The 21750-nt window shown below is 36.8% G+C and overlaps 1 protein-coding gene across 1 annotated transcript in view; it reads left to right on the top strand.

The window, feature by feature from the left end:
• The window catches only part of LOC136253981 (uncharacterized), a 55799-nt gene extending 43021 nt beyond the window's left edge, over positions 1-12778 (top strand). Inside the window, exons 6-8 of the mRNA XM_066046629.1 lie at positions 2305-4342; positions 9698-9991; positions 12639-12778. Of these exons, the coding sequence (XP_065902701.1) occupies positions 2305-4342; positions 9698-9991; positions 12639-12652 (2346 nt within the window). The 3' untranslated portion in view covers positions 12653-12778. The remainder of the gene's footprint in view (positions 1-2304; positions 4343-9697; positions 9992-12638) is intronic.
• Positions 12779-21750: the final 8972 nt, after the last annotated feature.

The following is a 21750-nucleotide window of genomic DNA, read 5'->3' as shown; positions in this document are numbered from 1 at the left end:
CGGTTCGTGAATAGGTTAACTATTGAACCTCAACCTTTTGTGGTTTGAAAGAAATTGAGGTAAAGACCGTGAAGATACAGTGAAACAACCAACACTGTGTAACAATTACGTGATTGAGCTAGGTTAGCTAGTAAAAATAATGAATACTTGCCACACAAACTGCTCAGTGGAATGATTTGAAAATCGGTGTACAGATGGATTAATCACCTTAGAAAGGCTCTTGAATATTTAAGACAGAATTATAACACAAAATCCAACTCGGTGTAGCAAGTCGAGATCAAGATACTCTAATAGAGCAGTCATCCTAATAGAGCAGTCACCCTGAAGAGAGATCAGCTAGAAACAAGTAACCTGTATAGAGATCAGCTACAAACAAATTACCCTGTAGAATTATTTGCTGGAAGCAAATCACCATGCAGATAGTTCAGCTAGAAATAAGTCACCCTGTAGAAAGATCAACTACAAACAATTCACCCTGTAGAGAGAGAGATCAGCTGGAAACAAGTCACCTTGTTATTTATGTGATATTAATAATTCACTGTTAAATATGCAAATATTTAATCAGACAAAAATCTATACATACATTATTATGATTGTTTCTCTTGTTCAACAATTCCTGTAGTAAAGAAAAAGACAAGTTAAAAGGAAGCACCAAAGCCAGTTTATGGCAGGTTTTGTTATTTGCAATACAAAAAGAAGTGATATCTAAACCAAAACAACCAGGCTATAAAAAAGGAGTACGGCCCCCACAAAGAAGCCAGGGTAAAAAAAAGTTGTGAAATCAAAAGTGGCAGCCATGAAATGGCTATGATGGTGGTAAGTTAATGGCAAAAATTTTGATAACCACAATTCAGGTGAATTTTGTCCCAAATCCTAGTGAATTTTTGCTATTAGCCTATCATTACAGTCCTTTCCTGGCTGCCACTTTTGATTCACAACATTTTTTTCAACTTGGCTATTTTGGTTTAGATATTTATGATCTACATAACCAAGTGTATTCTCTGGCAATGTTTCAGCTTCATATGTCAATCACTTTTGGAGTTACAACTCCAAAGTGGCAACAGCAGAAAGATCAATTTGTACAGCAAGATATGCTACATAGATAGTTCAGCCACAAACAATTCTCCCTGTAGTGAATTCAGCTTGTAGGGAGTTCAATTACTGCACAACAAGTCACCTTATAGAGAGTTCAGCTACAAAGAATTCACCTTGTAGAGAGTTCAGCTACAAATAATTCACCTTGTAGAGAGTTGTCATCCTGTAGAAAGTTCAGCTATAATCCAGTCACCATGAGGAGAGTTCAGCTAACTCTGTACCGAGTTCAACTAAGTAAATTGACATTCTGTAGAGGGATCTATATACTGTACACATTAAAAGTCACTGATAGAGAGTTCAGATGAAATTACAAGTCATCCTGTAGAGAGTTCAGCTACATTATAAGTCACGTTGTAGAGAGTTTAACTATACATCAACTCACCTTGTAGGGAATTCAGCTACAATAATTCATGCACAAGTCACTGTACAGAGTTCAGCTACAAGTCACCCTGTAGGGAGTTCAGCCAAACTGTGTTCAAGTGATGATTTTATATGTATAAAGCATAATTATAAACAAGAATAGTTGAATGGGAAATATCTCTTGATCTTTTCCTCCTTTCTGCAGTAAAGAAAAAAGACAAGTAAAAGAAACTGCAATAAGGCCAGCTTTGGAAAGTATATAAATACAAACAAAAAAAGGAATGGTATGTATGCTAAAAACAACCAGGCTGTAAAAAAGTGCGTGGCCCCCAAAAAAGCTAGGGTGAAAAAAACTTGGAGAAGGCGACACAAATTTACCTGAACCATCATTACTAAATTTTTTGCCATTAACCTGTCATTTCTTTCGCTGCCACCTTGGATTTTACATTTTTTCACCCTGAATTTATGGGGGCCACACCCTTGGCTGTTTTGATAGATATAAATTTAGTGGTTGATTAATGGGTGGGGTCTACATGTATCACACCATCCATATATAATCATCAACTGTGGTTGGTTGCTGTATTATACAAATAACTTGGTAAACAGGATTATGTCAAACAAAGCTGAAAATTTCTCCATGTGTTAAACTACGTATGTTGTTCTCTGTGCTACACACATTTTGTGTGAATAATTTATTTTTAGTTATGAATTGTCAAGTTAGCTAAGTTTGATGTGTGTAAAAAGCAACAGCACTGTTATAATCCCTATGCATTGCTTTTGTCATGATACTGTCTAACTCTGGTTCATGTTATTTAATATTACTGTTGTATGGTCATGTATTTCATATAGACGCAGCAAACATCTTCTGCTGAAAGTTTGGAACAAAATAGCAGCAGCAATGATCCAATTTTATATAGACATTTGCAAAAGGCTATGCAAGAGAATAAATGTGTTACTTTCAAACATATTAAGATCTTTTTAACAGGATCAGCAGCAGCAGGGAAAACAAGTTTTCGGCGATCACTACTAAATTCTTGTTTTTCTGAGGAATACACTAGTACTGACATGCTAGAGACAAAACAGGCATACATTGTTAACAGTGCTTGTTTGCTGGAATCAAAACAAGGTGGTAAGGTTTGGTATGAGCTCACCCCTAAAAACCAACTGATTCATTTCAATACTCTACTGAAATCTCAGCAACTCATGGAAGTCAGCTCATGCTCACAGACTGTAAGCAAAAAAGATGATTGCGTACAAACCGATGTACCATCAATATTTGCAAATAAGTTTTCAAAATTTAGTTTTCTTCCTCATGCCTGGAGAATTGGAAAAGTTGTAAAATTAATAACTATAACTGACACAGGAGGCCAACCTGAATACATTAATCTATTGCCTGCTATTGTAACTCATAGCAAAAGGGTTTCTATTATAAACTTTCTAGTGCATGACATGACCAAAGACCTTGAAGATCCAGTGTGCGTTCGATATAAAAAGCAAGGCCATAAAGAACTTGAGTCGTATAAATTAAATATTTCTAACAAAGATTTGATTAAAATGTTGATGCCAGTTGTTGATTCAAGTGTTAACAAGGAAGAAAATGCGGGATCATACCTTTGCTTAATCGGCACCCATAAAGATAAATCAAATCAGCGAACAATTGAAACACTTAATAAGCAGCTAACAGATTTAATTGGTGAGCATAGTGATTTGGGAGTTAAGATTATACCCACTAAAGATGGTAACATTCTTCATGCAATTGACAACACTAGTGTTGGTGATAAAGAAGATCCCATGGTTAAAGAAATACGGGAAAAGGTTGAAGATTATATGCAGAATGACTATAAGTTGCCAATAACCTGGATGATATTAGAACTTATGCTACAAGACATACACGATGCAGAAAAAGTTACATACATACCTTATCAACGATACATAGACACTGCAAGGGAAGCAACAATTTTAGATGAGGAAGAAATCAAGGAGTCTCTACAGTATTTTCATTCACTTGGAGTCTTCCTGTTCTTTGAACATGTACCTGGTCTATGTAACTATGTTATCATAGACCACCAGTGGTGGTATGACAAACTTGCTGTGCTTGTGAATATTCAATGTGAGTCGATCTGTGGCCTTGACTATCATTGTCACAAACAATTTAAAAAGTGTGGAGTAATACCTAAAAGTAAAATTTGTGATATTGTTGGTTGGAATGATGATATAAAGGTTGAGCACTTTATGTCATTACTTGTTCATAAGAGAATAATAGCCGAATTTACTATGAAGGGAGAAGAGTATTATTTCTTCCCATATGTACTTCCCTACTGCCAGTATTACTCTGATAGACATAAATTTCTTTTAAGTGAACCACTTTTGGTACAATTTTCATCTGGTTTCCTTCCAGTTGGCTTTTTCTGCTCATTAATTGTACACCTTCTCCAAACTTTGCCACACAACTGGAACCATCAACTATTATCAAACTCAGAAGACACCAAAAATTTTAGAAATGTTGTAACTTTTCTTCTGCCTAATGGACTGTTCCTACGAATGCAAGATAAGTCACATTACCTAGAGCTACAAATTAGACATTACAAGCAACACTACAATAAAGACACTTGTTTTCACTACCAGGTATATAATAAGCTGTGCAAATATATACAAGAGGTCTGTGATGACCTGAAGTTCAAACACAACAACCTTCAATATGGTTTCCTGTGCCATGATGCAAAAATTAATGATGATCATATTGCAGTAATACCTTCTGCAGCTGCTTCCTTACCATGTAGGTTAGACTGTCACAGAAATTGCAGAAATCCGACTGAAATAGGAGAATTGCATAAATGTTGGCTTGAAGCAACTTTGACTGATGATCCAGAGACAAACACTAAGTGTGGTAGGTAAATTATTATGAAGTAGGGTCCCGTGATAGAAAGTAATGAAACAAGGGAAACGAATGATGGTAATACAACATAGCTATGCATATGACTGCTTTGGCATATTCAGTACCAAAGTAGAGCACATAGCTATGTTGTAATACCATCATTCATATCCCTTGTTCTATTCACTGCATCCCTACTTCATTTTAAGTAATAATCTTTAATTACATTAGTTTGTTTACTTTTTAAACCAGCATGTTCCTTATTTCCTGAAATTGGTTTGAGAAAAACTTGTGTCTGTGTGTATATGTGATGCAAGTCTGTCTACGCACCCGCATGAGCAAATAAGCTTCAAGGTACAGAGAATAATCCTTCGTTCTGTAAGTAAAGGCCATTTATGTACTGTATTAAAAATTCAGCAACCGTTTTCATCTGAAGGGGGTGTGATCCATTACTGAAATTGTTTAATGGGACTTGCCTACATGCTGTAACAGACATTTAACAACCAAAGACATGTATGCTACCAGGAATAGCATATCGTTTCAATTGAAAGTAGCAATTCAAAGGAGGAAATTCCCTGTACAGGTACAAAAGTTAAGAGTAGCCTTGAGGTTTTGTCTAAAGAATTTTTGCAAGAAAACACGATAGAAAAACTATAAGATGAGAATACACTTCTCTGCTTAATTTGTGGTTTAAAGTGGTTTGTTCAAGTTACATTTCCATAGCAACGCTTAGCAATGTATTTGATGAGTTACAAAATAATTGGTGAATTACAGGTACAAATGCATGTAATTGCAACAAATAACAATTTATTACAAGACCAGTAATTATCATGGTGTGTATCATTTATATTTTTATGCAGTAATTGATTACCCTATTTATCAAAGGGTACTGTGTTAACTGCATGGGTGCCTGGATTTTAGAAGGAGCACAACATAAACTTGTTTGGTTATATTATAGCGATAAGTTGATAACATGCGTGTGTGACTGTACTGTTAGATTTAATGGGTGGTGTTAAAGTGACTGCTTTATTAGAGTAGATCAAGGGACATGGTCACCTTGTCTTGTAAACTACAGCTGCATGATGTTGTGAGGACAGCTGGATCATTACGGGATGTAGACACCATGTTCTGGTCATTTTAAGGGCTAAATTGCTCTGCTGTAATCATTTAAGGGTGTGGTCACTAATTATGCTCCATTCGTTGTAGAGGTGTAGTCAACTTGATATGATGAGGGTGTGATAGGCATGATCTGAGCAATTAAGAACATGGTGGCCTGCTCTGCTTTTATAGCAATCCATTCATTGTATAAGTGCTAGACCTACTATTTACACCCTCTTACAGTCTTACAGTAGTGCCTACTGGTGCTTCAAATAACTTTGTGGTGTCTAATTATTCTCAAGTATCAATACGGAAAATTTGTGCTTCCACCTAACATTTGAAGAAGACAACTATTAAATCAATGTTGAAAGAGACAAAGTGCAGAGGGCAGACATGCACTTGTTGCAACCAGATAAGGCACATCCCATATGTGAGTTTTTTTATCGCAGCATGAAATTATGACTGTACATTGCACCCTTTAGCCTCTAATCTTGTAGCTGTAGTAGGCAGGCAGGTAGGCAATCAGGCAGGTAGGTTGGCAGACCAAATAATGAGTTTTGACAATCTTTTTAACTTTCGGTATTCAGCCTTGTGTAAGGGTTTTTTAAACAGCAATGCTAAAACTCTTTCATTAAGGTGCCTTTTGTTTTCAAGTAATGAGTTTTCACAATCTTGTTTTAACATTCAGTGTTCAGTCTTTTTTAAACAACAGATTTGACATTAGCAATGCTAAAACTATTTCATTAAGGTGTCTTTTGTTTTGCAAAAGATTTCTATGACGATTTTTGGTGGCAGTGTTTGCAGGGTGCCATTTTGTTTGGGGGGATAGAAACTTGTTAGAAGATTTTGGAATTGCTCTGAAGGTATTTTTGGACTTGATTATGCCTAACCAATACTGCCAAGCTGGTGTAAAGAATAAGATATTTTGGGCAGGAAACCCCAAACCTATATGTGGTCCTTACAATACAGTACTACCACACGTTATTATTATGCTCGAATCTTAGCTTGTAGTACAGCATTTAATCTGGATTTAAATAGTTATGTCATGTACATTTTTCACTCTCAATATATAAGTCAAATGTCATGTAGAAGCTAAAACCATGTTACATTTACCTGTATGTTTAATATTATTATGTGATGCTGCCTTGGCTTTATGATTACTTTAGCCTGTGTATGAGAAGTGAAGGCCATTTAGAGCCTTTATTGAACTTTTCAGACAGATAAATATTGATTTAAGGCAGTTAATTTAGGTGGTACGAATGAATACAGTAAGTACATGAAGACAATCTCAATGCCTCTCCCAATGGATTTTCTCTTGCTTTCCTGGAATTAAATATCTTTCTAAGTACCACTGTGGCAAACATACTGCCATTCCAACTTTCAAACTGTACACTTTATATCATACAGTATGGTAATGCTCTATTGTTCTATAGTAGGGATCATAAAGGGTTACATCTTTCCACAAAAGTATTGACCAGAAACCAGCCTCACAATACATCTTCATGGTACCCGGTTAGGTATAATCAAACCCAAAAGTGCTTTGAGATAGAGTACTTCCAATAAGTTGCCACTAATTTTTTTTTAAGTAAATAATTTATTTCGTGGAAATTTCTACAGTCTAACTGACTAACTAACTGATGCCTTCAGACAAGCACAACTCAATAATGGCTAAAGCAACGTGATTATTAAACCAGGTACATTTTGCCAGCTGTGGGCGCACGCCTGGTTTATTGATCGTAAGAGTGTGTGTGCGTGCGTGCATGTGTATGTGTGAAGATACTTCTGTGCTTAATTTGTGTAGTTTGTTATAGCAACCCTTCCTTAGCAGTGCATAACAACGTAATTGCTGAATTACAAAATATTTCATGACTTATGAAATATGCTAAATTATAGTATTTACAAATCTAATTATCTAGCTGAACCATACAGTATGATAGTACTGTATAGTAGGGACCACAAAAGAGTAGGTGTGGCCCACAAAATAACATCACCCAATAAAAGGCCTCAATTATCCCAGACGACAATGAGGCAGTATCGGTTAGGTAAAACTAAGCCCAAACAATCTTTCAGATTGACCCAAAACGCTTTCAACAAGTTGCTACAGAATTTAAAAATATACAGAATTTTCTAGTGACTGACTGACTGATGCAGCTAACGGCTATCCACAATCACTTCCATATTGTTATTGTATATGGTAGAAGGGATCATGGAGGTTTGGACTTTCTTGCCCTTCAATGTCACCCAAAATCAGCCTCACTTCAACTTCAAAACACCTTGATGGTGTTGGTTGAGCATAACCAAGCCCAAAAATACCTTCAGAGTGTCCCCAAACCTTTCCAACAAGTTTCTAATATTCTATTTAAGTTAACTGACATTTCTAGTAACTGACTAACCGATACCTTCAGCCAAGCACAACTTAACTATGCTTAGTGCTGACTATGCTTAGTGCTATGGGTTTGATTTCTTCACTGTTCAACGTTTCTATGTTGCATGCTTTGGCCCATGATGTGCCTTTTTGTCAACTGCAGCAGCTAGAAGCACGCATCATTATTCAAGCCTGACACAGTTGACAAACCTTTAGTATTTCTTTTCTTATACAGTTGTACCTCATGGTGGAGCTTCATGTTCATACACAGTGCACTTATCAACCATAACTGAATAGAGGATATGCATGCTATATTATTCGAACGAAAAATGATCAGCGGCGCGGCGCTTCCAAAAAAAGTTGATGGTGAACGACTATCGAAGATTTACGAAAATTCCATATAAAAGTGCTGGGTAGTGAATGCGGCTCGAAATATAACTCGCCTTTTAAGCTACAAGCAGGCTTTCTGTTGTCGTGAACGATTACCACAAGGTCACGAAAAACTCATATAAAAGTATGGGCAGTGAATGAATGTTCGAACTGGAACTCGGCACTAAAGCCACGGGCCAGCTTCTTCTCACCGGATGTACTACTTCTTAGGCAGAAGGATATGTCACTTAGTAAGAATTGCTCGTAACTGATCTACCGTCCATGGAATGAATCGATTCGCATTCCGTTCACCGTCATGACGTATGAAAAATCACGTGTTCATTAGAATGTATTCAGCAGTGCATATCCTCTATACAAGAAACAAGTATGCGCTTAATAATAGTAATATGCATTTGCACTTAACAACCAGATTCTACGGTATTTTTTGCAGTAATAAATTTGTAGTAGTTATGTTACATTGGTCAGTAGTGTTATTACTACACATGCTTTTATGTATTTACAGTTCTACTATATAAACTGAATACAAGTATTCCACATGGAATTTTTATGCATGCGGTGACGGATACAAAAATTCTATTCCGCTATACTTGTAGTTCACTTAAAGGAAGCTGACTATTTATGTTTTAAAAGTGCACACATTGATAGGAATTGGGGCTGCACTAATTCTGGTATCGGTATTGGGCTGATACTGCTGTATTAATGAAGTATCGGAATCAGCCATTATGTTGTTGCAGATACCAATTCTTATCACGTGTACGGAGAATAAAATAACGTTCGTTTACTTGTTTATTTCACTAGCACAGTGGATGCCTAAAAGCATCAAATATAACACTAATAGCTAACTACCAGCAAAATTACTGATCTATGCTGAAACCTATGTGTGAAAACGCTTTACTGAGAAAAAGATCGATATACTCTAATAGAACAGTCAATAACTCTAATAGAACAATCAGGTAGAAGTATTAGAATATTTTGTGTTTTTGTAAGCACCATTATGATATTATCTACACTTCTCCAGAAAAATATTGGAATATCCACTGGTTTGCATTTCAGTGACTTCTTTCTTTGTGAATCTTGATTGGCTACTTCATTATAAACATGAACCATACTGAAAACATGTACAGAATACCATGAAATGCACTATATAATAAATGTGTGCACTATGAAGTAGCTACTTTAAGGTACTTGGTATTGGTACTTGTACTTGCAGATACATCCCAGCTGGGTACTTGGTTTTTGAAGTATCGGTAAAAATTGGAATCGGTCCAGCCCTATAGGAATGCTACAGTATGTCAGCTTTTTGTCATTTAGGTAATAATATTGCATATGGTTGACTTACATGATTAGCCATATGGTAGGTGGGTTATGAGTGGGCAGGTTATGGGAGAGTGTGGTATTCATTATCAGTTAGCAAGATGACAGATTTTCAGGGGTTTGCTATACACCATACTCTCCAGTAAGACTACTGTGGGTCACTTGGTTGAAAAATCGTAATTTGGGGATGTTTTTTCTTTTAGCAACTATTGATTGCCCAAGTGCAGTGGAAAAAATTCAAAAGAATTATTCCGAGCTTCTTCTCCTTCCAGTGGATGCCATCATCATTGGAAAGTTTTATGCCAGGGATGTCATTACTTTCAATGAGAAAATAGAAATTGATGATATTACAGCTAACCATGGCAAGATTATCTATGTTCTTGACAAGGTAGTAATTCCAAGTCTACTACAAGGTATGACAGAGAAATACAGTGCATTTATTGATGTACTCAAGACTAGAGAAAATTCAGTGTTCAGTTCAATGGCTGAGAAGATTGGTATGATGTTTTTAAGGTGGAAACTACCCATTAAACCCACAAATACAGTCAAAATTTTTGAATACGTATTTCTTGAATACGTATTTCTTAGGATACTAATTCATTGCTTGCTTTACTGCATGTACCCTGGTAAAATGGCAGTACATAGTAAAGAGAACTATGCAAAGAAATAGCTCTTGAAATATCAGTGCCATTCTATTAAAACAAAATAGTAGCTGTGTTAGGTTGACTCTATTTCTGTTTTAGTACCTAGTTTTGTCAACAATGTTTTAATATGTAGAATATTCTATACATAAATGCATTTATTTGCTTTGTACAAAAGCGTTTCACAAAATGCCCATGGGTTTGTGAAATATTTTTTTTGTTTGCCATCAATTATGTTAGATTACCTGGAATTTTTTTGTGGAAAATAATCTGCTCTGGTAGAATCTATTGTGTCACTGTTAACATGCTCACACTAACTAATGAAGATATAAAAATATACTAGCAAATCTCTATTTTATTAGTATGGACACATAATTATGACAAGTATTTCTATGCACAATTAATATCAAAACAAAATATTGCTATAGCTTTCAGACCATTAGGTACGTACATACACTATCACTGTGGCTGCATAGTGGCTTCAATTTAAGATTAATGTAGGCTTATTAGGTAGTCTCCACCTTAACTATTGTAGGTAATGATTGTAAAATATGGTTGTTACTATACCGTATTCTTAAAAAATTCGAGGTACATAATTTAGCAAGTTTTTCACAATTTTTGTGGTTTTATTTTTGAGAATTACTGACTTTTTTTACTTAGGTTACCTATTATGTTGCATTGAACCAATCTTGATAATTGCTCACTTTTGAGGATGAAAATTTCATTGACAGCCCAGCAACCACAAAATCCTCAACATGATGCATGGAAAATGTCATAAAAACTTACCAGAGTTTGGATCAGGGATCTTCGTACTAAACACACAAATTCTTAATCACTGAGCACCACTATCACAGTTGTTCACCTCACTTGATATTTACTTTATAAATGAAAATTCAATCTACTTAATTTATAATTTCATAGATTTACTGATGGAAATTCTAGAACATTTTATGTGTGCCCTATGAGAAGTCCTCAAAACTATGTGCTCTATTAGAGTATTACAACAATATTAACAAAAAGCATGCAATACAATACAGTTAGCTACAATATCTGTCTTCAAAAATCATTGTGTTTGTAGATTAGAAAACTGTGGGTAACAACAACCATATGTGACCTAATTTGCATTGATCTATGCACATCAATAGATTCAATTTTAAACATTTTGATCTGGTATAGCTTGGGAAGATAAAAAGGTACAAGTTCAAAATTTTCACTGTGAATGCAGTCCATGTTGTTGTCTGATTTTAAACCATAGCAAGCTAGCTATTAATATTACCATGATTTTGAACACCTTTTTTTGCGACAGTATCTGTAACATAAGCACGTCACCATGAGTGGTGGTGGGTGGGCATTTGGTATATAAGCAGGAAAGAGTCAAGTGGGTCATATGGTGTCTCCAGCTTTAATATCAGGCTCTCAAGACCACCTGTGTCAATGAAATGAATAGAAAACATCTGGGCAACTGTCCAAGGCTGTCCATGTCTCTAGCCTCGTGTTTTGGCTGGCCAGTGACATTTCAAGGTGCCAGACTATTCCCAGTGGCTGGCACATATCTCACTCATGAAAATCAGCCAATTGAAAGCAAATCAGTAACATGCATGGCTGTGCATGGTGCAAATGTGTAGTGTATTATTGGGGCTATCTATTCATGGTGAAAAATGAACTTTACTGGTGTGTGCAATTATCACAAATTTAGTCACATATAGAGTACAAAAAGGTGATTTCCACATAAAAACAGTCAAGCTGTGAAAAGGGTGCAGCTTTCAAATGCCTGATTCAAAAAAGTTGCAAAATAAAAGGTGGAAACCATGATGTTAATTCTAATAAATGGTAATAATGCAGCCAGGGTTTTAAAGGCTGCACCCTTTTTCACAGCTTGGCTGTTTCTGTGCGGATACAAATTTACAGATACAAACTTACTCATATAATTATCACTCTGGCTTTCTAGGCGTGTACAGTAGTGCCCTGTCATTTAGACTATTCTGTGGGGTTGCTTGGCTGTCTACAAAATTAGGGGCGGATCTAGAAATTTTTATAGGGTGTTTCTGGTTCTCTGGAATTGCAACTTCAGCCTAGTTGAAGACCAAAAAATAAAAAAGTCATTACATGCTTTTGAATGCTGTGGAGGTCATTTCAAAGGTAAAAGTATGAAGTTTTGCCAACAGAAAAAGCCATAATATAATACAGTGTGTATAGCTCTTTGTAATTTTTATCACCCAGACGAATCGTAAGGGCACGCGCTATTTCAGAGGGGGTTTCTGGAAACCCCAGAAACCCCCTAAAACCGCCCCTGAAAATCTCCATCCTCAAATGTATCATGACTTGCTCTATGTTTGTAATGAGTAACCTGGTTGAAACGAGTGGTCCTCAAAAATAAAACCACAAAAAAATCCTAATAATTGTCCATCCACAAAATTACGTGCTGTAAATTTCTACATGTAGCTAGTAAGATATTAATGATATGCTGCACATTTATATTGTTGATGTATTTACCATTATATAGGTCCGTCAACCTAGTCAAACTTACACATGTTCTACCAGTATCCAACCTTACACATGAACTTGATATTCTTATTTGAATGCATACACTGCAATGCAGTTTAGCTTTTAGAAGATCTCATGATCTTATGGTGTTTTGATGCGTTAGTATTGATTTATAAATTGATCAACTTTATAATGATATACAATAATAAAATTAATATAATATTAGTAAAAGCTGGCACCTGCAATATCAACTATCAACAATCATAAGGGATACCTAATGTGTTTAAGTGTGTACACTGCCAGTTCAGAAGCATATTCTGGTACTCATTTGTCTATATACTCACTTGTCTTGTCTATATCTGCAACTTGTGAAGAGTCCATAATATAATGATCAGTTTACAATGATCTACTGATATACCGATATAATATACTACCTAGTGCTGCCACGATATAGAAAATCTCTATATCATATATCACCAAGGTTTATGTCACGATATGAACATAATTAGATCATGATATAGAACTAACTGTAACATTTGCAAGACAAACATATACATGCTCTTCATTGTAAGTTTAAATGTATACCACAAACAAAAGCTACTCTTGTTATCTGCATTTTACTACTGTTATACAGTTGAGACAAGTGGCTGGCACTACATAGAAACCTTAAAACCTCCCAATTTACTTTGGGGTTAGCTTGTTTACCACATTACACCATCAACACATAACTTAATTAAATACCATATGTCTGGCCTCCCCCACATCATTATACTAAATGGGGCCACTATCACGTAACCATCGATATAATAGATTGACTATATCATATCACCACCTCGTTATATCGATACTATCAATATATCGTGGCAACACTAATACTATCATGATAAACCAATAGTATTGTGATAGCTGTTAATGCAAAAATAGCTGGCAGAAAGTTTGTCAACAGTAATGTGAGTACTTCTCCTATAATTAGGGATGTCAAAATCCCGCAAAAATCACGAATTTCTTCTCCCGTAAATTTCATTAAAAAGTGGCACAATGAATCGTGCATCTTGCAGACGGTTTATCCAGTAGATTTTTTCGTTTCATAGTGATGAACTGGTCAAGGTAGTGCTCTTCTGGTGAGTTTCCTCGAAATTAGAGTAGCTAAGTATGTGTGTAAGCCCCAATTTTAGATCCCTGCCTGGAAAATGTATGGAAGCTGACAGCATGCTAGTTTTGTCGATCGCCATGCACAACAGCGTTCCAGTTAATCGATAGGTTGGTTTTCAGTCAGTGCAAGATGAAACTTGATTGCCTGTTTTAGTTTCCTGGCGATTCTACGCAATTGATAATACAAAGTGATGTAATCACCCATACGTCACTTGTTTTTGTTTTGTGCCATGGCTACCAATGGTGCTCAATAGAGAAGTCTGGAGAACCGCCTATTTGTTTATTTAACAATTACTGGCTACTACAAAAGCAAATGTGGCAAACCCATATATCAATTTGCAGCATTTTTCGAGCTCTACAAGATGCTGTGGCTAAAACATGCATTTGTCACACTTTTAAAAATCCGTTTGACATCCCTACTATAATGAATGTCTCGAGGTACATACCCACTCATGCAGCTAAGTGCACATGTCTTTCAGATTCATCAATGTATAAATAGCTACCCCTCTACTATAAGCTTACTGGTTATACGATAGGTAGCGATATAAACCTATCCCTTCTTTGTGCTGTTGCTTATACGCTACTTTCCCAAAGCAACATAGCCAAGCAGTGAGAGCACCAGCTGGTCAAGCTCAATGCTTCGTGATGTCCAGTTATTATTGCTACACTGATTTTCTGTCTTCTTGCAATTTACCATCACCTGTGGTAATCCATTGTTAGACAGTAGTCTTACCTCTATTTTTTGTAAATATCAGGTCTTACAGGCTCTCCAAGTGTATACAATTAATACCAATACTAATCTTATTTGATTGATTACCACGTTTTGAAGTGCAGAACACTTGGTGTTGAATGGTCAGGCTTAGTCTCGGGTGGCCATACTCTATTTTCTTAGGGTGGCGTTTACAGATTTTTAGTTATAAGCACCCCCTTTGAAGGCGCTTCCACGAAAACATACACACCGCTCCAGTATAGCTAGGGACCTGGTTGCCTGGTGTAAAATGGAAAACACAACAATAGCAGTGTTGGAATCATTGCATAACTTTAAGTTCCATGGCCTCTATCTCCTGCTGGCTACATATATACTAGTTCTGCCCCCAGGAGTGTTTGCCTACGCAGACTTCAGTCCCTGGGCAGTGGCACAGGCATCCTAGTGCTGGTTCACTTGACGAAAATAGCTGTGTTTGCATAGCTGCTAGAGTCTTGCTTTTCTTTAGCTAGTGGTCAATCCCCCCCTCCCCATCTTCCATGATGTTCCATCCATAATGCCATATGGTGGTCCTTACATCATCAATGCACATCCTCCTACATGCATAAACATTAGATTATTGCTGCTATTATAGTAACTAATACAGTTTAATTAGCAAAGCAGATCTAGAGTGTTTGGTAATGTGTAGACTCTACCTTCCCAGCCATTGGAGAAGTACGCAGTTGAACTCTGAGGAGTTTGGCCAATAAGGAACTTCACCATGTTGGGTAATTTGACCAGGTTTGTGCTCTGGTTGCAAGAGATGTATATAGGCCTTTCAATATTATTAACTTCAAAACAATCAATTATCACAACATAATCATTAGTGAAATGCTTGCACAACTCCATTGGCATAATTTTTTGATGAGTTCACTTCTCTCTAGCCAGTATACTAGGCATGACAATCTCACATATAAAAGCTCCATCATTTACCATGAGACTGTTACGTAGTTTGGCTTATACCAAATCTGTAGGCCAATTCCTGGTCTCCAAGGTTCAATCCAAGCTTCATCAAAACAAGCATCAGCTGTTCAAATACGTCTAACTTTTCACCTAGCATACAAGTTGGCAAATCCATAGAAACAAAATCATAGATAGCTTTCAGCATTGAAAATGATGGTAACACAGTATTTTACTTTTTATCATTGTGCATCAGCACTTCAGCTTTATAGTTGGTTCTAGATTTTAAATCATAATAAAGCTTTTGCAGAGCCTCCTAAGCAGTTTTAATTTCTTTTTTCAGCTCAACACAGCGCATTTCAGCCAGGGGCAGATTTCAGGGGGGGGGGGGGGGCTGTAGCCCTAAGCCCTCCCTTTCCTTTCTAAGTTAGGCCATACCTATTTGAAAAGTTGTTGCTCGGATTTACTTTACAACAAAATGGGTTGGTCGGTAGGCAAAAAAAACTAGGGGAAACCACTCCAAGAATGATTTCAGTGTGATATCATTCTGAGGGGGGTTCAGCCCCCTAGCCCCCCTTCCACCACCTGTGAAGTGAAGTATCCATTGCACTTCGTTGTCAGCTATGTTCAACCCAGTACACAGCAGCATGAATCAAGAACTGTCTGAAAAGCACCTCTACTATCAAAATAGCCACTACAAGTGGAACCTCACCTCCAGCCTATCACTGGAGAGCAATTTCCTCTGGCTTCATTCAATGTGGAAGATGGTGCACATTTGGACATCTCTGTTAATGGCTTCTGGGGAGGCAGTTGTGAGAGAACATTTCTTGATGTCAAGGTTTTCAACCCCTATGCCCCCAGTAATTGTTCTACAACTCCTACGGGGATTTACAGACAACATCAAAACATGAAGAAACGAACCTATGAAGCAAGGATACGAGAGATAGAACATGCCACATTCGCACCTTTAGTTTTTCTGCCACAGGAGGGATGGCTGATGAATCTTGTGCATTCTACAAACGCTTGGCATCCTTGCTATGTGAGGAGCGGTCTGACACATATGCCGCTGTAATGGGGTGGCTTCGTTGCTGCCTGTCATTTTTTTTGTTACGTTCTGCCATCAGACTCCAGCAGAAGTCTGATAGCAGAAGAGCGGGAGCCTCCGCTCTTCCAGCAGAAGAGTGGAGGCTCCTGCTCTTCTGCTGGAAGTTTTTGTCGAATAGTCTTGATGAACTCAGTTAGGTTGGTCCAGGCAGAAATTGGGCTGACTTTCTTAGTTTTGTAACTGTCTGTGTAAATTTTGTAGTATAAAGTCGGTATTATCAAAAAAATAGCCATTATGACAAATATGGATGATTTCCATTACGAAGGGAAGCCATCACGTGCTATCACCAAATCGACACTTTTCGCTGGACACTGGTAAATCCATGAAGAATGCATTGTACATATTGCGGTATGCCAAAAGGCACCTGTCGGACCGAAGTGACATCAAACAGTGAAAAAATCAAGCCCGTAGCCTTAGCCATTATCGAGTTACGCTTGTCTGAAGGCAGCAGTCAGTTACTTAGTCAGTAGAAAATTCCATTAAATAAATTATTTTTAAAATTCCGTAGAAAGCGTTTCAGATCAATCTGAAAGTTTGTTTGGGTTTAGTTTCACCTAACTAATGCTGCCTCATCATTGTCAGGGGAAATTGAGGCTGTTTTTGGATGATATTATGTCATGGGCCATTCCCACCACGCCCACCACTCCTTTGTGGTCCTTACTATACAGTACTATCGTACCAAGAGTTAAATCTTGATCGTACTGTATGATAGGTAATTTTGCTAAAACGTACAGTGGCCAGTTCCGGGTGTTTCTCACTTATTTCTCAGTTATATCCTAGAAATTTCTCACTTATTTCCCATTTATTTTTCATTTCTCGATTATTTTCTCACTTATTTTTCAAATATTTCTCATTACTCGCTTCTTTTCTTGATTATTTCTCAGTTATTTCTCAGTTCCCTTCCCAGTTAGCTTCCCATTTCTCAGTTACCTTCTCAATTATTTCCCATTTCTCACTTACCTTCTCAGTTACCTTCTCGGTTATTTCCCATTTTTCAGTTACCTTCTTGATTATTTCCCAGATATTTCTCAACTGGATGGCATTCAATAAACGCTGTGATGGACTGTGTGGCTCATTTACTCGGGGAACAGAATGATGTTAAATGACTGACTCAGCAGGGTGGAGGCTAGAGAAAGTTGGCCACAGGGAGATGATCATGATGATGAGCTGGTTACCCAATAAAGAAATAAAGTTAGTGTTGGCAGTGCAAATTTGGAACCAGCTGGGTGCTTATGTGGCTGACAATGAAATGAAAACAGATGCTGGGTAGCTATATTAATAGAATGATTAATTTTGTTGTGATGTGACATGAAGCATACGAGCATTGTTGTATAAATTATAGTTTATAAAATTCATACATTCTCAAATTATGGGAAACACACAATTTTAGAGTCTTTGTTGAATAAGTTACGAACATAAGGAATGGGATAATGGGTGTGCATGGTGGGAAAGGGTAAGTACTAGTAGGTACTGTTGAGTGTCCAGGATGTACTGTATTTGGTGAGGTTATTCCAGTGGCAGTGGTGTATGAAAAAGAGAAGTGTTATCGCATTCATCCATGACAGGAAGCTATTAGCAGCTGTGGTAGTTGTAAAGCTTGTTGATGAAGACCCTGAAGATTAGGCTGGGTCATTTGATATGCGGGTATGCACTGTCGAACAGTTTATTAAACTAATGACCGATGTTATAGATATCAGAGTCACTGGAGAGTTCTGGGTGCTAAACTGACCCAATCTTGTACCACCATTTGCTTAACACAAGAAGAAATGGCCTTGTCAAGTAGCTCTAAAGTATCCTTTCATAGTAACACTCAGGAATTGAGGATCCAATGGTGGAAATGAGTTCACTATATTCAATTTGATAATTTGACTGAGGGTTGTGAATCTAGAGAAAATTTCACAACAACCAACAAGAAAACTTGCTGTTGCAAAACAAACATTATCAATCATCTTGCTAGAAGCAATGAATGAAAATGCAATAATAAAGATTAACAGAATGCAGGTATATCTAGTATATTCAAACTTCATAAGGGTTTTATAATTCTCCATTACTCCTTAATTCCTATAGGCATTTTTTACATACATACTCAATAAGTATTGTCTTACATACATTGAAAACTCCATTCACTGACCAACACCATTTTCACAGCTGTCTCCACCATGCTTCATTCTGCCACATTGATAAAAAGCACAATATTTTAAAACACAGGTTGTGGAGCAGTCACAGAATCCATAATGGGGCAATCAGACAAATATGAAAGTACAGTACTAGTGGTCTCTCTGTCATCTGAACTCATCGGTGTGTTCGGATATAGTATGTACAAGTTTGACTGAGAAAACAGCTTAAAAGATAATTGTACAGAGATAAAATTTCAGCAGCCAATCAGATGATTAATGGTGACAGTAAAGGTTTCAAAGGTAGACACGTGCAGTTTGGCTTCATTACAAATTTGAAAAAGCATCATAACAAACTATGGCTCCCATGGTACAGTGAGTGGTCATAAATGTTGTGTAACTAAAGACATTTGAATGAAACAAATATATTTAGTGGGTCAAGCAGTACTACAAATGGGCCAGATTTCAAGAACTATTACAATTCCATCAATGAGTTATTAAATACATTTAGAGCTCAGCTCCACATGTAAATGCTATAGCCTTGTTCAATTATTAATAGAAGCACACTGTAGACAAAATGCTCTAATAGAACAGTCATTTCTATCATTCGGATAATGGAATGTTTGATCAATTGGTGGCCAGATATACTGGAGGGTTCACTATAAGATGTGATTATTATGTATGTGATTCTGTGACTAGCAACTGCAGTACAGTGTACAGAGCAGTATAATGATGTTCCTAATCCCTAATATTATGGTATACATACGTTTGGTTAATACACTGGTAAATAATGGTCTACGTGATCAAATATTTGTTCTTCATGTCTATGAATCAATACATTACAGCAGGCTACCTGCATGATAACATAAGAATTCTACATTCACTACAGTATTAGATGTTATAAATCACTAAGTGATTTTGGTACTCGCGCCAGACTAACCACAGCAAAACTTCCCCAGAAAAATAAAGTAGAGCGATAAAACTGTCAATTTGCTACCAACATCAAACTCTATTTATTAATTATACACATTCTTTTTACCACATCAAAAGAATTTTGAGTAAAGTAGAGCAGTGCTGCACCACTTTATAGGTCTGGTGCAACCCACCTATGTGCAAAAAGTAAGGGTCTGGTGAAATACAATCCCATATCATTTCAATTAGACAGCGGACGTAATAACTGGTTATGTCAGATGATTGCCCTGCAATTCATACAAAAGCATTGCATTGCCAGTGTGACTTGTGTGTGAGCATCAATTCATTAGTATGCATTAATTGGCTAGCACGAATGTTAGAAAGGACATGGGATTTGTATTTCACCAGACCCTTACTTTTTGCAAAGGAGCGGTTCAATCTTAGTTGTGCAGCTTTTAAAATACAATTGGGAGTAGGGGTTAAAGTCTTATGTAAATATCCAAAAACACAAGCTGTAAAGGTGAAGTCAGAGTATAGCAAGAGTATCAGTATAGCAATACATTGTGGTACTGCAGAGCACCGTACTATGTTTCATGCAAGAGTTAGTTGTCTTTGACTGACCTTTATTATTATTTTCATATAACTGATTATCATTATCAATTCAACCTACCTACCTACCCAGATTGGAGGTTTTCCCTTGCACAATTATAAAATATAATTCAAGTGGCTATTAATTTGTTTACCACTTGCTCCTTTGCATTTTAGGAAGGGTCTGATAAATGTTAAACATAATAATTATAGTGGCACTTGTGTCTACCATTTTAGTAGTATTGGTTACAAATTTTCTTTGTACCCTTTATCACTTCAGATGTAATAGTCAAGGTTCTCAAGGCTGAAGGATTCATTGGTTGAAACTGATTGTATATAGTTCATTAGATCAATACTCTCTAATAGAACAGTCACTTTGTAGTGAAATACTCTAATAGAGCATTCATTAATTAAAATGATCTACAATCTTTGTAAGAAATTAACTTAGGAGCATAATGCAAGCATAATGGGAACACCTAAGGAGCATAATAGGTGAAGATTTTGGGAAATTTCATTCTATGCGTGCTCTGTATGTTAGACAAAAGCAAAAATGTGCACTCTATTAGAGCATTAGTACCATACTATTGTTGTTACACTTTAAGGCTCAGTCTAGTAGCTATTTCATCAAATTGGAGCCACTTTTGTATCGATCAGTGGTATATTGGTAGTATTAACTTAGTCTCACCCCCAGGTGGTCTGCGAGCAGACTAGTATGACCAACTTTCATCAATCATCATCATCATAATTGTTGATACCATCATAATAAATGAGACATGTATATACATTTACAAATTCAGTAACCCTCGGTCACATGCGACCACAAGGCTGGTGATCAAGTGATACCAACGTGGACATGGCAAGGGAGAAAAGTAATTACAATTACAAACAAAAACAGCAATTACGAAACAAAACAAAAATATTAAATTACAAGTACATTATCACAACCACTCTCGGCAATCCCTTGCCATAAAAATCCTCTGGGATGCAGTCATTCAAACCTTCGAGGCATCATCCAGCATCCGTCGAACCAGTGACCTTGTGATATTGATGTCCTTATCAATAAAATGTAGTACATTGTAAGTGTTAGTGACTGAAAATTGCTGGAAGTGACCTAAAACGCTGATCTCAAGAGTCTCATAAAAGTTGGTAACATTTAACCGATCTAGCTCTGATAGAATTTGGTGGTATTCAGCCTTATTTTGTTTGCGAGATCTAGCCTGCTCAAGATGGTGGGCACTGTCCAATGGACATGTCAGTTCAAATAAAAGTATACTAGAAGTGACGGTATTATGGATAACAATGTCTGGTCTAAAGGGGGTCACAATCACATTAGGTGGAAGTGTAGATGGGGGTGACTCACTGGCTCGCAAGTTAGGAAGGTCAGCATAAACAATCATAATAAGCGTTATGCTAGCAAAACTTGTGATACAACAAGTTGGAAATCATATCCCAGAAAAGGTGCAGAACTTGCTTTGTTTAGAAAATGGTATGTTAACAATGCTTTGAAGTTTAATTAAAAATTGGAGTTTCTTATTCATGAAGAGACTCCACCACAAGTCTCTTAGTACTAAGACAGACTCGCGGCTAACCACGTTAGTTAATTAGTTGTCCACAC

Source organism: Dysidea avara, chromosome 4 (assembly GCF_963678975.1).
Source record: "Dysidea avara chromosome 4, odDysAvar1.4, whole genome shotgun sequence".
In the NCBI taxonomy this organism is placed as follows: Eukaryota; Metazoa; Porifera; class Demospongiae; order Dictyoceratida; family Dysideidae; genus Dysidea; species Dysidea avara.
Note: the sequence above shows the minus strand (reverse complement) of the source record. Positions and strands in the feature narration are given on the sequence as shown.